A 14,421-nucleotide genomic window follows, 5' to 3' on the forward strand; every position below is an offset into this window, starting at 1 on the left:
CTCCCGGGCACAGGATCCCCACATTTCGGGTGCAGACTTTCCTTTTCATGATGCTGATGAGTATTTTAGTTCCAGGTTTTTCCTGCACACTTCCAAATGTGCTGCTTTCCTGTTTGGTTGGCTCATAAAGTCCCTGGCATGCAGCAGTCTCTGGGAGACCTTAATAAGAAAATTGCAATTCAGTCAGAGGTGGGTAATGGCATTTATGTGTCTCCTGCTTGGTTTTAGATAAAGTGTGCACAGTACTGGCCACGTAAGGAGGAGAAAGAAATGTTTTTTGAAGACACAAACTTGAAACTAACATTGATATCTGAAGATATAAAATCCTACTACACAGTACGACAGCTGGAGTTGGAAAACCTGACCGTGAGTACTGGATCTCATCCAGTCCCAGTCCTTGTTCTCCCTGGGGTGAAATTCATCTCCTCACCAGCAAGGGCTTGAAATTGGTGGTTGTGAATTGTCCTGGATTTGATGGTTCTGCATGAGATGTGGAAATGAAACTCTTGGGTATTTATGAGACGTACCTGGGGACCCTGCAGGCAGTTCAATGTCTCAGCCATACCCAGACACAAGCTTTTGAACTGTACTGAAATAACTAAACTCCAAATAAGTAAATTTACTTACCCAATCCCTTTTGCTCCCAGTGGAGACCTTCACAACAAGAGACCATTACTGGTAATTAGTTTCTTGGCTGTGCAGCTATAAGAGCTCCCTCAGACTGGTGAAACTTTGTCCTTGGAATTAAAGGCAGCTGTTCCCAGTCCCCCTGACTGGTGCACCCAGACCAAAAGAGTTCCCAAACCCTGTTTTTGCAGAGCCAGGAAACTCGAGAGATTCTACACTTTCACTACACCACCTGGCCCGACTTTGGCGTGCCGGAGTCGCCGGCGTCGTTCCTGAATTTCCTGTTCAAGGTGCGGGAGTCGGGCTCGCTGGGCGCCGCCCACGGCCCGGTCGTGGTGCACTGCAGCGCCGGCATCGGCAGGTCCGGCACCTTCTGCCTGGTGGACACGTGTCTGCTGCTGGTAAGGGCCAGCAGGGCAGCCTGCTCTGCACAGGGAGCTCTGCTGGAGCCCTCAAGGGCAGGGCCAGGGGCTGGGAAGGGTTCCCTGGGATTTGCCGTTGTTTTACTCCGCTGTTCTGGGAGCGAATTCCGAGGTCTGGTTCCTCAGTGGCCATTTTGAGCCTGGGCAGGAGAAGTCTGCAGTTTTCAGAGTGATTCACAAAGGCAGGCTTTGCCTTCAGGGAAAGCAGCATTTTTGAGGCTCAGTGTTTTCCCCTCTGTGTTTTTGGAGACCCAGTAATGAGCTGCTGATACCAGTTGTGTGTGAGTTCATTCCTTCTGCAATGTGGAGGGTGGTATGCAGGCTCTACCACAAAATGAGTCACTGTTCCATCAGAGCAGAAAACATGTTTCACATTTTCATCTGCAGATGGACAAACGGAAAGATCCCTCTTCCGTGGACGTCAAGCAGGTTCTCCTGGAAATGAGGAAGTACAGGATGGGGCTCATCCAGACTGCAGATCAGCTCCGCTTCTCCTACTTAGCTGTTATTGAAGGGGCAAAATTCATCATGGGAGATGCTTCAGTGCAAGTGAGCGCTCCTGGCAGCTCCCAGGGAACTGCAGCGAGTGGGTGGGAGGAACAGCATGGAAAGACGCTTCAAATGTGGTGCTTGCTTCAGCTTCAGTACATGTTTATATTATGGGGTTTTTAGGTACAGTGTTTTACAATCTGTCACGACCTAAAGTTCTGTATTTTATTTATTTCCAAAAGTACCTGTTATGTAGCAGGTGCCTCCTGCAGGTGCTTTCCTGCAGAGGGACTGGGGTGGGGCTGCTGCATCAGCCTCCCCTGGCATTTCAGACAGTACAAGTTTTCTAAAATGCCTGAAGTTTAAGTGTCATGATTAAATTCATCAGGGTTTTTTATGGTAAGCAGAACTCTAGCAAAACAGGTTTGATTTTGTGCTAAGTTTTTTAGAAGCAGATTGGAATTTTTTGCTTAAATGGCCAGTATGTTTTTTGTGTAATAGATATAGCTTGGGCTTGGAGTTCTTGTGTCTGGTTTGTCTTTCTTTTTCTTCAATGCAAAAAAAGAGCCACTTTAAGAGTTAACTAAAAGGTGGAGTATAAAGATTCTGCCATGGTAAAGTTTAAAGTTAGAGCAGCTCACATAGAAGAGAAAAGCTTAACAGGGCTTGTCCTTCCCTGCAGGAGCAGTGGAAGGAGCTCTCCAACGAGGACCTGGAGCCTCCCCCCGAGCAGGCGCCGCCCCCTCCCCGGCCCCCCAAGAGAACCTCGGAGCTGCACAACGGGAGGATGCACGAGCCCCCGGAGCCGTGCCCGGGGCAGGGGGCAGAGGAGGAGGGCAGGGCCGCGGGCAGCGGCGCGCAGGAGGCGGCACCGAGCAGCAGGGCTGGCACCGACAGGTAACGCTGCACCTGGGCCCTGCCCCGGCACGGAGTGACCCCGGGGAGGAGTGCTCTGTTCCACCCTCAGCTGCTCTGTGGGAGTTAGGGCCGGACGAGCAGCCACGTTCCATCCCTTTGTGGCTCTCTGGGCAGGTGCTTGGGGTTAGAACTCTGGTGTTCCCCTGGCTGTGGGTGTGAGCGGGGTTCGTTCACTGCCTGTCTTGCTGCAGGTTTGTGATGAGCAGTGAAAGCAGGTGGTGCTTAAAGCTTATTCTTTAAAGGGCACAGAATCCTCCCAAGCTCTTCCTAAACCTCTGTTGAACAGCCAGATGTGTCCTTACTGGAGACAGGCTGTGCTTTGCTGGCTGCTGCAGCTGCAGGAGGTGTCCAGCTCTGTGGTGTTCCCTGCCCTTGGAGCCCTTGCATGGCCTCTCTCCTCCATGGCCAGTCCAGCACGGACTATTGCTCCTCCCCAGCCCTGACTGTCCCTCCCTCTGTCCCCAGCACTAGTCACGACACTGAACCCCGGAGGAGAACTGTTGGTGAGAACGCGCGGCTCCCACCCCGCAAGGAGGAGTCCCTGAAGGAGAGCTCCGAGGAGGAGGATGAGAGCGTGGTGGCGACTTGGAAGCCCTTCCTAGTGAATATCTGCATGTTCACTTTCCTCACGGCAGGAGCTTATCTCTGCTACAGGGTGTGTTTCCACTGACAGCGGCCCGGAGCCGCCGCGGGGGCGCCGCTCCCGGCTCGTGCTCGGCTCCTCGGAGCCCCTCCAGGCAGGGCAGCCTTGGCTCAGAGCAGGTAGATTTAGGGGAAAGGCCAGAACTTTGGGTAGGGCTTCATGAGAGAATTGATGCACTAGGGTTTTATCCAGCCCTGTGGTCCCAAGAACATAGTATTGTAATCTCAGGGCCTTGAAATATTCAGGAGTAAGCAGAGAAAATGCCAAATAGTCTGTTTTCCTTTTTTGTTTTCCTTTTTTTTTTTTTTTTAACTGAATAATAGAATTACAACACATTGTTGTTTTTAGCCTTTTTTAAAAAGCCAGTTCGTTTTCTTTTGTTTCAGAAAAACTAGGCACAAGTGAAACTTGCTTGTACTCTCCAAGTGTTGTAACCAAATACATGACTTACATTGACAAGTTCCCAAAAAAAGAAAAAGAAACCCACATACCTGAAGAATGTAAACTTTTGGAAGGGGAGGTGTGTTTGTGGTTGGTTTTTGGTTTGGTTTTTGTCTTTTTTTTTTTTTTGAACTTGCTTCATCTGCAAAGACTGAGTTGTGGGCAGTGCCTGTGGTATTGATATATTTAATCTTGACATAACTGTTCTTAAAGAGCTGATTGTTTTACTTGTGTTGATAGAACCAGGCTTCTGCATTTGCTCAGGGTATCCCAACATGTCCAGCTCTTGGATTTTTTTTCTTTTTTTTTTTTTTTCTTTACTGAGTATATCTCCTCATTGACTTTTGTTGCACTCTACTTGCACATATGCCTCTTTACATTGCACCATCCTTTCTAAAGCTGTTTTTACTTTTATATTCTGGGTTGGGAGAGTTTGAGGGGAGGGAGAGAAACAGGAAGGGAAATTCAACCAAACCATGTCCACCAGCAATGGGGCCGTGCCCGTGGCAGGACCAGTCCTTAAACCTCAGCATTTGGAATGTAAAGTGCAGTTTCACTCTGCAGCTGCTCCCTCGCCCGGTGTGGGGCTCTGGGCAGGGAGGCACGGGGGGATCCAGAGCTGGGATCCAGAGCCCTCCCTGCTGGGGCAGCTTCCCTGAGCCAGGACAGGCCTGCAGGAGCTGTGCTGGCTCTCAGCGAAGCCCTTGGTGGGGCTGGCAGTGCTGGTGTGTCCTGCTGTGCTCCCAGCACAGATCCAGTCCTGGCTCAGCCCTGGGCTCCCCCACAGCCAGGGCTCAGGGGCTGAAGTGCAGCTGAGGGAGGGTTGGGGTGCGTGGGGAGGCAGCACTGAACCAAGCACCCGGTGCTGTTCCTTGGTAATACCAAATTATCAATAGTTTAAACAATAATAGCAAAGATAGCTTTGCTTGCGTTGTGGTGCAGAGGGCAGGAGCAAACTCACTCCTGGGAGTTGTAGTGACTGAACTGCCCCATGACAGCTGATCTGTTACTGATCTGTTTTATTTCTAAAGTCTTTCTAGATTGATAGCACTTAACACCCTCAGTGCAGCCCTCGCTGTGGAGGAGCCCAGGGGAGTCCCTCCACTCTCTATTTATTTTTGCCAAGCTGGCTGTAGGTGTAGCTCTTCCTTCAGTGGGTGAGTAGGTGAAGGGGTGGGTGGGGGTGGGAGTTACTTCTGTTTGTGTTTTGTTAAGCTTGCATCAAGGGCTTTTCAAGAGTACAATAATAAATCCTCAGGTAGTACTGGGAATCAATCCTTTACCTGTGAGACTGTTGGTCGGACCAGTACTTGAAAGGAGGAATGTTGTAATCAGTCAATATTTAGTTATATTATTGGAAACAGGAAAAATGAGTATAGAAAAATGGTAATATATAATGGCTCATCTGTGTATTTAAGATACATTCTGTGATTGCTTTGTCCCCACCGTTCTCTGCAGCGTGGGCAGGACCCTGCCCTGAGGCACCATTTGTACCCTTTGTATTCAAGTGCATGTGAAGTCTGCGGTGTCCCGACGAAACACCACGTGCTCGAAAGGTGACAGAACTTATACTCCTGCTTCCTGGTGTGCCCAAATGATATTTGCATGACCTGATCCTTAGTGGCTGTGGTTCAGAGGGTGTTGCTGAGTCTCCCTGTTCAGCACTGGACTGATTGGTGTTTATCAGAGCCCGTGTACTCGCCTAATCCTTGGCATGACTTCCCGTGGGATCCCGTGTGCTCCGTGTGCCCGGTGGTAGCATGTTCCTTTCAGCTGAGTGAGTGTAGTACAGACATTCCAGAGAGCTCAGGCAGCCCTGCCACACCTCCCCTGGCACTGGGACACCGGGAAAGAAACAAACCCAACCCGCCTCTGCCCCCCTCCCAAGAGGGAACATTTGAAATCTTAGGTATGGCAGGAAAACAAAGGATCCTTCCTTTGAATACAGAGTGACTCAGATGCAAACGATTCTACCCAGACCAAGTTCCTGCAGATGACACAAGAGCTTTGAGCATCCTCTTCGTGCCTGTTTCTTTCCTGTGTTCCAGGCCTGGCTCTGACCCTGTGTGGGCACAGTGGCAGTGCCCAGAGCCCGGGGGGCGTGGGCAGGGCTGCAATCCTGAGCTGTGCCCATTTTGTTTGCTGTCCCGTGCTGTCTGTGGTAGTTGGGGGGTGTATATACCGTAGCACAGTGGGGTGTTGGGTAACCTGTTCTTGGAAATGGACAAACATCCATGTTAGACTCGTTAGAAAGTTAGTGAGCTGCTCTGCTATCTGCCTTAAGCAAATATTTACTCATCAGGTCTTTCTTTTTTACAGATTGCCATAGAATAAACTTTTATAAAAAAATGTAAAAACTCAACAAAAAAGCTGAATGTTTTGGTATAATACAGTTTCAGGTATCTTGTCTTTTGTGTAAGCCGCTGCTGGGCCTCCCAGGTTAGAGTACAACTGTACAGTTTTTCAATCTCCCATACAAGTTTTCAGTTCTCATTTTAGTTGTAACAATAAAACTCTTTTTTTAAAGAACTCACTTGAATGTGTTATTGCTTCTGGGCTGGACCCATGGGCTCCTGCTGGGGGTGGGTTTGCAGAGTTGAGGGATTTAAATGTTACTGTAAGAACTTCCTGAGGGCAGAGCCCCAGTGAAGAGTAGAGGGGCCCCATCTCTCCCTGCCAGCCCCCTTTCCCCCTTCTGTTTTTTCACATTGAACAGTTAATTTTTAAGGTAAGAAGTGCAGGAACTCGGGCATGCTGGTGGTTTTCTGCAGGAGCTGCTGCTGACCCTGTTTGCAGCTGCAGCCTGCACATCCTGGTGTTTGAATTCCAGTACTTACCTTTGCTTTGTATTTTTGGGGAGACCTGCAACTGCAGGAGAGAATTCACCAAAGTGGAACAGGGCAGGGCAGGTCAGGGCCCTGTCCTTTGGGGGTTTAGTGCCTCTTACCTGTCCCCAGGGCTGCCAGCACAGCAGCAGGAAACACTGCCAGGAACTTGTCTCAAATGGTTTATTAGAACTTTAGAAAACAGTATGAAATCCAACAAATAAATACCAAATAGAAAAGTTTTATGTGTGTATATATATATATATATAAATATGTACACACAAGCCCAACCCTTTCAAGTATTGCACCTGAAGCCAGGCTGCTCCCCATGGGCCCCCTGCCAGCCAGGCTGGGGGACCAGCCCAGCCACGGGGGGGTGAGGAGGAGAAGTCTTGGTCTGTGACTGAATTCCGAATTTAAAATACAAACCTGTCCCTCCCTCAGTCAGACCTGAGATGGCAAACCCCCTGCAGCCCCTGCTGCTGAGCACACACACCCCTTACAGAGCCTGTCAGCCCTGCTGGACCCGGCCTGAGCTGCAGCAGGTACAAAGAAAGTGACTCAGGCAGTACCAGGTTTTCCTTCTGCAGCTAAACTGCAAAGGAATCCACCAAGCAATGGTGCTGGATTTGTTCTAATTTGTTCTCCCAGTTGATGGACTGGGAGAGTGATCATTTCTCTCCTTGGGGAATGCCAAATTAATAAATCACTTCCTGGGAAAACAGATCGTATTGGACAGAGTTGGAGCAGGGGCAGCTAATTCCAGCAAGGTGGAGATTTTAACTCCAGTTATGGCCTGGATCCACATTCTGAGAGATCTCAGTTTTCACTGTCCAGCACTTGCTATTTCATCGTGTGCTAGAGACTGAGAAAACACATTCCAGGCTGCATCCTGGAGATCACAGTGTCTCCTTTGGAAATAACCCTGTCCTGGGGCAGGAGGCAGCAGGGACAGAACAGAACAGGAGGAAATCACACAAAACCAAACCCTCAGGTACCCGTGTGGCTGTGAGGACGGTGGGATCCAGCTCCTCACATTCCACTGCTAGAACACTGTGATTTCAATCTCAGCCTCCTGAGCTGTTTCTCTCAGCTCACAGCAGATCCTGTCCATCTTCTCAAAGGCTTGTCGGCCCCGTTCCCCTGTGGAGAGAGGAGACAGCCCCTGCTGAGGGACAGGCACGAGCAGCCTGAGGAGCGTGGCCCTCGGGGACACTCCTGTCCCAGCCTGGCTTGGAAGGGAGGGCTCACGAGTGACAGACACATCCCTCAGGGAACAGTTTCCAAAACCAGCTAGAAGCCACCATGGAAAATCAGGACTTCCATGAGTAACAGTTTGGAGCACCACAGCTGGAAAAGCTGACAGGCATGTAAGCCTGGGGGTTCTGTGGGGCAAGGCTGGACATCCCCAGAACCAAGCCTGGCTCAGAGTGGGGTTTGGAAGAACAGGGAAATGATTGTTTCCTGCAGGCCTGGCCATGCTCTGGCAGCATTCCAGCTGTTGAGCCCCCAGGAAAAGCACAAATGCTGGGCAGCAGGAGATGGGGAACACTGACATTTTATCAGGTCACCTCCACTGTCAATCTACTTGGATTCCAGTGAAGTAACAAGTAATGAACCAGCATAAAACCATCAGTCCTTATCTGTGAGCTTCTCAAAACGTTCAGTGGTTCCTGAAGCACTTAATCCTTCAGGATCTCCTTGGTCTGGTTCTATAAACTTCATCAGGGGCCCTTGGCTGTTATGTGTGATGTAAAGTTTATCTTCATGCTATGGAACAGCTGCTCATGAAATATTTCCGCTGTCCTGGATGTGTTCAGGCTGAACTTGAGGCCCCTCCTGGTCCTGCACTATTTCTCACGGTGCTTTCAGACCATTTTAAAGCAGTACTAAAGCCTTACCAAAGGACAGCGTGGTTTCTCTGGCGGCGTTCCTGACTTCCTCTGTTTCCGACTGGCACAGGTGGGCAATGGGCTCGATGCTCTCCACAGCCTGTTGGAGAAAAGCAGAACGTGCCTCAGCAGCCTGGTGGGCATTTCCACAGAGCAAACGCAGGCACAGCTCCCACAGCCGCCCTGGGGCAGGGCAGGGCAGGGCAGGGGCGCTCACCCGGAGGTTCTTCAGGGCCAGACACGCAGCCTGCTGCAGCCTCGCGTCACAGCCCGACAGGGCATCGCTGTAGAACAGGACAGCCTGACGGAAAAACAGCAAAATAAAACACAAACTCAGGAGTGTGATCAAGCAACCAAACCCGAGTGGCAGGAGCGGTTTTGCCCCCGTGAAATGGAACCAGGAACAAATCACCCGAGCTCTGCTGTGTTCGGGGGCTCGTTCCCAGCTAGGACAGGGCGAGGGAAGCGGTGCAGTTCCAGGGGAAGCTCCTCAATGTCCCCCCCCGTCCTTGAGCTCCTGGCTGTCCCCGAGCTCCTCAGTGTCCCCTCAGTTACCCAGTGTCCCCCAGCTCCCCAATGTCCCTGCTGTCTCCCAGCTCCCTGCTGTCCCCCAAGCCCTCTGTTGTCCCCAGTGTCCCCCCGCCCTCTGTTGTCCCCGCTGTCCCCGCTGTCCCGGCGCTCACCCTGGCCCGGACGCTGCCGCTGCCGCCGGCCCGGGCCAGGCACGCCGTGGCCGCTTTGCTCACTCGGTGGTTCTCGTCCAGCTGCAGCAGCCCGAGCAGCCGCAGCGTCCGCGGCAGCGGCTGCAGCCGGCTCAGCCGCTTCCCCTTCAGCCTCTTCAGCGTCTTCAGCCTCCCGGGGCACTGCAGCTCCTCGATCAGCATCACTGCGGGCGAGGCCCGTGAGGGACAGCCCCGGGCGGGGCGGGAGTGCCAGGACAGCCCTGCCCGCCCTGCCCTGTCCCTGTCACTGCCCCGTGCCCCGGCTGGGACAGCAGAGCAGTGCCCAAGCTCTCGCCCCCCTCCACGAGTCCTCTGCATCAACACAAGCCCGGAGATGCAGCCAATAGCAGGACTAGTTTTAAATAACTCTTTTCTAATACACAGAAAGTTTTGGAGTGCTTTCCGTGTTGGACAAGGCTCCAGGGAGGCCCTGGCTACCTCAGGCTACAGAATGCACGGCAGTAACCTCTGCAATTTTATTGCTCTTTTCTGTGTCTGAGTCCAGCCACAACAGTGACCCCAAGCCACAGACTGCGCTCATCCTTGGACTCAGCTGGAGGCTGCTCCTCTGTGTCTGCCTCAGCTTTGGAATACCCAAAATTCCCCACTTTTCAGGGCACTTCAGCCAATCTCCACAGGGGGTTTGTTTGCACATGCTCAGATATGGGAGTCAAGCATGCTTTTCCTGTTCTCATTAAAACTACATGGTCATAAGGGGAATAAAAATGGAAACAAGTTGTCAGTGCGAGGGCTGGGCTGTTTCCTGCCCTGGAGCTGTATCTGGAGGGCAGCAGCAGGAGGAGGCAGGCACAGTTACCTTCTTTAGCCAGCTGTGCCAGGTGTTTCTCCAGGCTGCCCACGCGCTGCCTGTCCAGGTAACGGCAGAACTGGAACAGCGTCACCGGCTCCGTCTGGCAGTGGGAGCAGGGCAGCAGCCCCTGGCAGGTGAGGATCTGCTCCAGCAGCCTCTGCAGCACTGCAGGAACGGCACAAGGACACAGAGCAGCAGCTTGGTGACATGGAAGCTGCTGAGAGCAAGCGGAGGTTTGGGGTTTTTAATGCACAGGGAGAGTTTTCAGCACTGCACTGAAATGAAGGCAGGTGCTCAGGGGTACCTGTCTCCAGGTGGCTGGGGTACTTCTCCTTCACTTTGAGCATCATTGTGTATTTCAGTGCATGGCGGAACCTTTCTGCTGAGGTCACCAGGATGCTGCTGCCAGGCTCTGCGAGATCACTCCAGATTTTCAGATACTGCTTCTTCTTTTTAGTCTTCTGAATAACTGAAACCCAACGTTTTAAAAAGTCAGCGAGCTCTAGCAGGTTTGGGATTTTACATGAGAAATTAGGCACAGATGGCCTATCTGCACAGTGGGGCAGCGTTAAGCTGTATTTGCATCAGAGATGGTTTTGTTAAAAACGGGGCATTTGCTGCTACCTGCAAGCACTGATCCCACAGCCATCAGCAGCTCTTCTGCCTCTTACTGTTCCCTTCATGCCAGCACCTGAGTCACTTCCAGAACATTCTGGGAGCCAGGAGGTGCCACTGCCAAGGGTTCTGGGGATCCTCCTCGTGTTCCTTGCCCAGGGCAGAGCTCTGACCTCGGGGCACCCTCAAACTCCGCACAAGAGCAGGTGAGCAGTGCCCTGTGGGTCCTCACTGGGACCCTTCATCCCTCCAGACTCTGAGCTCCTGCATCTCTGCCTCCCACACTCCCTGCCAGCCCCTCTGCAGCCCTGCTCCAGGGAACAGGTTATTCTCACATCCTCCAGGATAAAATCCGCCAGCAAATGCTTCCAACTGAAATTTGCATTCTTGCTGCTGTATTTACCAAGATGAGAACAAAAGCCTTCCAAGCCTCTCACTGTGCTTTATCATTTTGTCATGTCCAACAGCCAGTGGAAGGATTTAGTATGGGAAGACCTGAGGTAGAATTCTGTGCCCACCAAACTGTTCTGGCAAGTGGCGCAGAATTTGGCTGTTTGCTTACCAAGGAAAAGCACAGATATAAAAGAGGATTTCATTAAGGCTGCTCTGCTGCTCTTTGACTGCAAACTCCACCATCCACAACATCCCTGTTTAACACACGTCAGTTCAGCTACTCTTTCTCTAAGAACAACTTCTCCAAATTTTTCCTTTTGTGTAGAAGAAAAAAATGGACTAAAGAATGAGCCCTGTTTTTCCCCAGAACCCAGCTAAAAGAGGTGGTTTAATGATTTCAATGTTTGCAAGGAATTTAGAATGAAACCCCAGGGGAGGCTTGAGCAGACACTTCAGGGTGCACCTCTCCCACCTCTGCGTGCCTTGGAGTAAGGCAGGTACTCACTTTTCTCCACAGACAGATCCAGAACATCCCCCAGCACTCGTGTCTGCTCTGACACTTCTTCCAAAATGCTCTCCTGGACCACCGGGGCTACATTAGGTCTCCTCAGTTTCTGAAATGCAACAGACATTACTCAGGAGCTGAAACAAGGGCAGGGTCAAGCTCCAGAGAAATGAGGATTTGTTTCTTAGAATCCAACTTTTAAGATGAGTGAGAAAAACCCACTGCTCTCGGAGGGCCCTTGCCCATCCAGACACCTGCTCCCTGTTGTAGCAGATTTTCATTCATTAAACATTACCCAAGCCAAGCCAGTGCATTTTTAGCCTGCTTTGGGCACAGGGGTGTTGCTTAGAGCTTCAGCAAAACCCAGAGCTGAAAAGAGGCAGCAGAGCTTTGTGTGACATGTTCTGTGTGGATACATGTGCACACTGCATTCATGCACCCCATTTCCATTCTGAGTGTCTCTGCTGCTACAAAACAAATAAAATATATTGAATTCTGCTGTAATCAGAATCAACAGTGACAGGCAGTGCCCTGGAAACCCCCAGGCTGCTCTGTACCTGCAGGAGACCTTTGCACAGCCTCAGGTGTGTTATCAAGAGCAGGTCTAGGTTGTCATCCCCAGTAGTGACATCCTGTGCCTCTGGCCTCGTGTCACAGCTCAGGGACTGGAGCACGTTGCTGTTGTATGTGCTGGTGAGACGAGGGGAAAAGAGAGTTTGAATTCTCATCACTAAACAGAGTTGAAGATGTAGAGTCTCAACAGGGAGACGCAAAAGAAACCGGGTGGCATTGAACAGAAACCAGCATTTTCTTCAATTGCATTTATAGCACTCTCTAAAAGCGTGGGGAGATATTTCTGTGCTGGGTTTGACCCCAGGGGTGTTCCCCAGGCCAGGGTGGCGGCTGTGTCCCCTGGCTGTCCCCACGGGGTGCTGCAGTACCTGCCACTGCCCGTCCTGATGCTCCCGAACAAGGACAGCTCGTCAGCGCTGCAGTCAGCGTTCAGGAAATCAAAACTCTCCAGCACCGTCTCCACCATCAGACTCTCCATGGAGGAATGTTTGTGGAGTGTCTTTAGCTGTGGATGCAATGGAACAGAAACACTGTTATTTGTAGTTGGCCAGCCAGTTTGCAGTTGTTCCTTGGTGGCTTTGAAATCACACCTACCAATAAATCACTTTGCTTTTTTGATTTCATTCTTAACACATCAGGGAAGTCTGCCCTTGGTGCAGCACTCTGACCTCAAAATGATGTTGCTAGTTAAACTCAAAACATGTTTCAATATTTTAATCTCTGTGGATTCCCCTTTATCTCCGTGCCTGCCAAGGCTGGTGAGAGCTGATATTCTCTGCATCCTCTGTCACTGAGTTCTCACCCATTCCCAGTTCCAGAGCTCAAAGCACCCACCTTGGGGGCTGTTGCACTCCAGCACAGCACCCAAGAGCTTCACATCAATGGTGAATTTCATGGGGCCACTGCCTTTGTCCCCCTTGGAAAGGCTGCCCTGAGGGTCCTTGGTTTTGGGGGTTAAATTCTGTTTTTCCAGGGTTTCGCTGGAGCGGGAGGCCGGGGCAGTTGTGTTATCATCAGTTCTGACTCCGGCCCGCTGCCCTGCCCGGCCCAGGCTGCTCACAAAGCCCAGCCCTGCGCGCTCCTCCCTGCGAGGAGAGGACAGTCCTGCACTCTGAGCTGGCACCGGGGACAGGCGGGCTGTGCTCGGCTGCTGCAGCCCCTGCGGCTGCACCGCCTGGGAAACACCCAGAGCTCGGAGGGCAAGGCCAGGGCTGGGGCGGACACAGAGCCCGGGCTCTGCCCGGCCCCGGCCCCGCTTCCCCGGCCCCGCTTCCCCGGGCCCCGCCTGACCTCTGGCGGCCAAAATCCGGGACCAGCCGCGGCCGCAGCAGGGACCGGGAGCAGACACAGGGGCACGGAGAGAGCCACCCCTGCCCCGAGAGGAGAGCACAGCCCTACCTTCAGCTTGTCCCTCAGGGACGAAACCTGGCACTCCAGTTTCTGCAGCTGGGCTTGCCCGTCCCGGCGCGGTCTCAGCAGATTTAACACCTCCTGCAGGGTCCTGTCCATGGACCTCGCACGCCCGTCCGCCCTGGGGTCGTGTGCGGCGTTCCAGCTTTGCTGGCTGATGTTCTCCTGCTCTGCCAGGCGGCGATCCCGGGGCTGGCCGAAGGAGTCTCCCCCGCCTCTGTGACGGGTGGGGAGGCTGGAGGGGCTTGGGAACCCATCCGCACACGGGGTCTTCTTCAGGATGTCCAGAGTGCTGTGAGCGGGCAGGGGATGCTGCGGCTCCGCTCCGGCCTCCTGAGCCACCAGCGGCGGCAGCGCCCGGAGCTCCAGGGCCGGGGTTGTGCTCCGGGATTCCGCCCCTTTCTGATCCTCCCAGCTCAACGAGTCTCCCTCGCTGGTCTCCGCAGCGCTGTGGGGCTTGTTCCTCCCGGGGACACCGAAATCGCAGGCGGCCAAGTAGCTCAGGATGCTGGGGGGCCGGGGGTCCTCCCCCGCAGCCCCCGGGCTCTGCCGCTGCTGCAGGACAGACTGCAGAGGGACCCGGCTGAGCCTGGGGACAGCCTGGAGCCCCGGAGAGGGGACTCTGCCCTGGCTGCCTCTGATTTTCACCACGCGCCACTGCAGAGACACCCACACCCCCACCCTTCCAGCTGCTGAGCAGAGTTTGTTGAGGGGTTTAAAAAATGCTTTACAAAATCTAAAATAGAACTTGAAAGAATACGGGCTGAAAGAAAAATTTAACAAAGCCCTAAAATAAACTGCGAAGGGGCCCGAGGGCTGTTTTCACATTTCTGAGTGTGCTCCTGGACAGTCTGAGCCACCCAAACCCAAGGCCAGGGTCTGTGCTGTGCCCTCTGCACTCACCAGGTAATACCTCTCTCTGAAGCTGGGCGTGTTTGGGGGGGTCCAGTTGTACAAGGAGCTCTTCCTGCTGCCCACAGAAAACTTGGCAGTGCTTCCAGGCGACAGAAACAGGTTCTCTGAGTCAAAGGGGCTGCAGCAGAAAACAAAGGCCCAGTGTCAGGGAGAGCAGAGGGCAGAGGAGCTCAGCTGCTGGTGGGGTTTGAGCAGGGACCTTCACCAGCAACACCCAGGG

The 14,421-nt window shown here is 52.7% G+C and overlaps 2 protein-coding genes across 8 annotated transcripts in view; one reads left to right on the plus strand and one right to left on the minus strand.

Moving 5' to 3' along the window:
- PTPN1 (protein tyrosine phosphatase non-receptor type 1) overlaps nt 1-6,073 on the plus strand; it is a 31,478-nt gene extending 25,405 nt beyond the window's left edge. The window contains exons 5-9 of the mRNA XM_063404155.1: nt 229-366; nt 819-1,028; nt 1,437-1,598; nt 2,221-2,435; nt 2,922-6,073. Of these exons, the coding sequence (XP_063260225.1) occupies nt 229-366; nt 819-1,028; nt 1,437-1,598; nt 2,221-2,435; nt 2,922-3,126 (930 nt within the window). The 3' untranslated portion in view covers nt 3,127-6,073. The remainder of the gene's footprint in view (nt 1-228; nt 367-818; nt 1,029-1,436; nt 1,599-2,220; nt 2,436-2,921) is intronic.
- Nucleotides 6,074-6,534: 461 nt separating this feature from the next.
- The window catches only part of RIPOR3 (RIPOR family member 3), a 39,086-nt gene continuing 31,199 nt past the window's right edge, over nt 6,535-14,421 (minus strand). For all 7 annotated transcript variants that reach the window (XM_063404156.1, XM_063404162.1, XM_063404159.1 and 4 more), the window contains exons 12-22: nt 14,190-14,319; nt 13,275-13,853; nt 12,245-12,381; nt 11,861-11,993; nt 11,304-11,412; nt 10,095-10,259; nt 9,797-9,955; nt 8,941-9,143; nt 8,475-8,558; nt 8,267-8,357; nt 6,535-7,508 (exon numbers count right to left, since the gene is read on the minus strand). In XM_063404156.1, the coding sequence (XP_063260226.1) occupies nt 7,411-7,508; nt 8,267-8,357; nt 8,475-8,558; nt 8,941-9,143; nt 9,797-9,955; nt 10,095-10,259; nt 11,304-11,412; nt 11,861-11,993; nt 12,245-12,381; nt 13,275-13,853; nt 14,190-14,319 (1,888 nt within the window). In that variant the 3' untranslated portion in view covers nt 6,535-7,410. The remainder of the gene's footprint in view (nt 7,509-8,266; nt 8,358-8,474; nt 8,559-8,940; nt 9,144-9,796; nt 9,956-10,094; nt 10,260-11,303; nt 11,413-11,860; nt 11,994-12,244; nt 12,382-13,274; nt 13,854-14,189; nt 14,320-14,421) is intronic.

This window comes from Prinia subflava, chromosome 8, assembly GCF_021018805.1.
Source record: "Prinia subflava isolate CZ2003 ecotype Zambia chromosome 8, Cam_Psub_1.2, whole genome shotgun sequence".
NCBI lineage: Eukaryota > Metazoa > Chordata > Aves > Passeriformes > Cisticolidae > Prinia > Prinia subflava.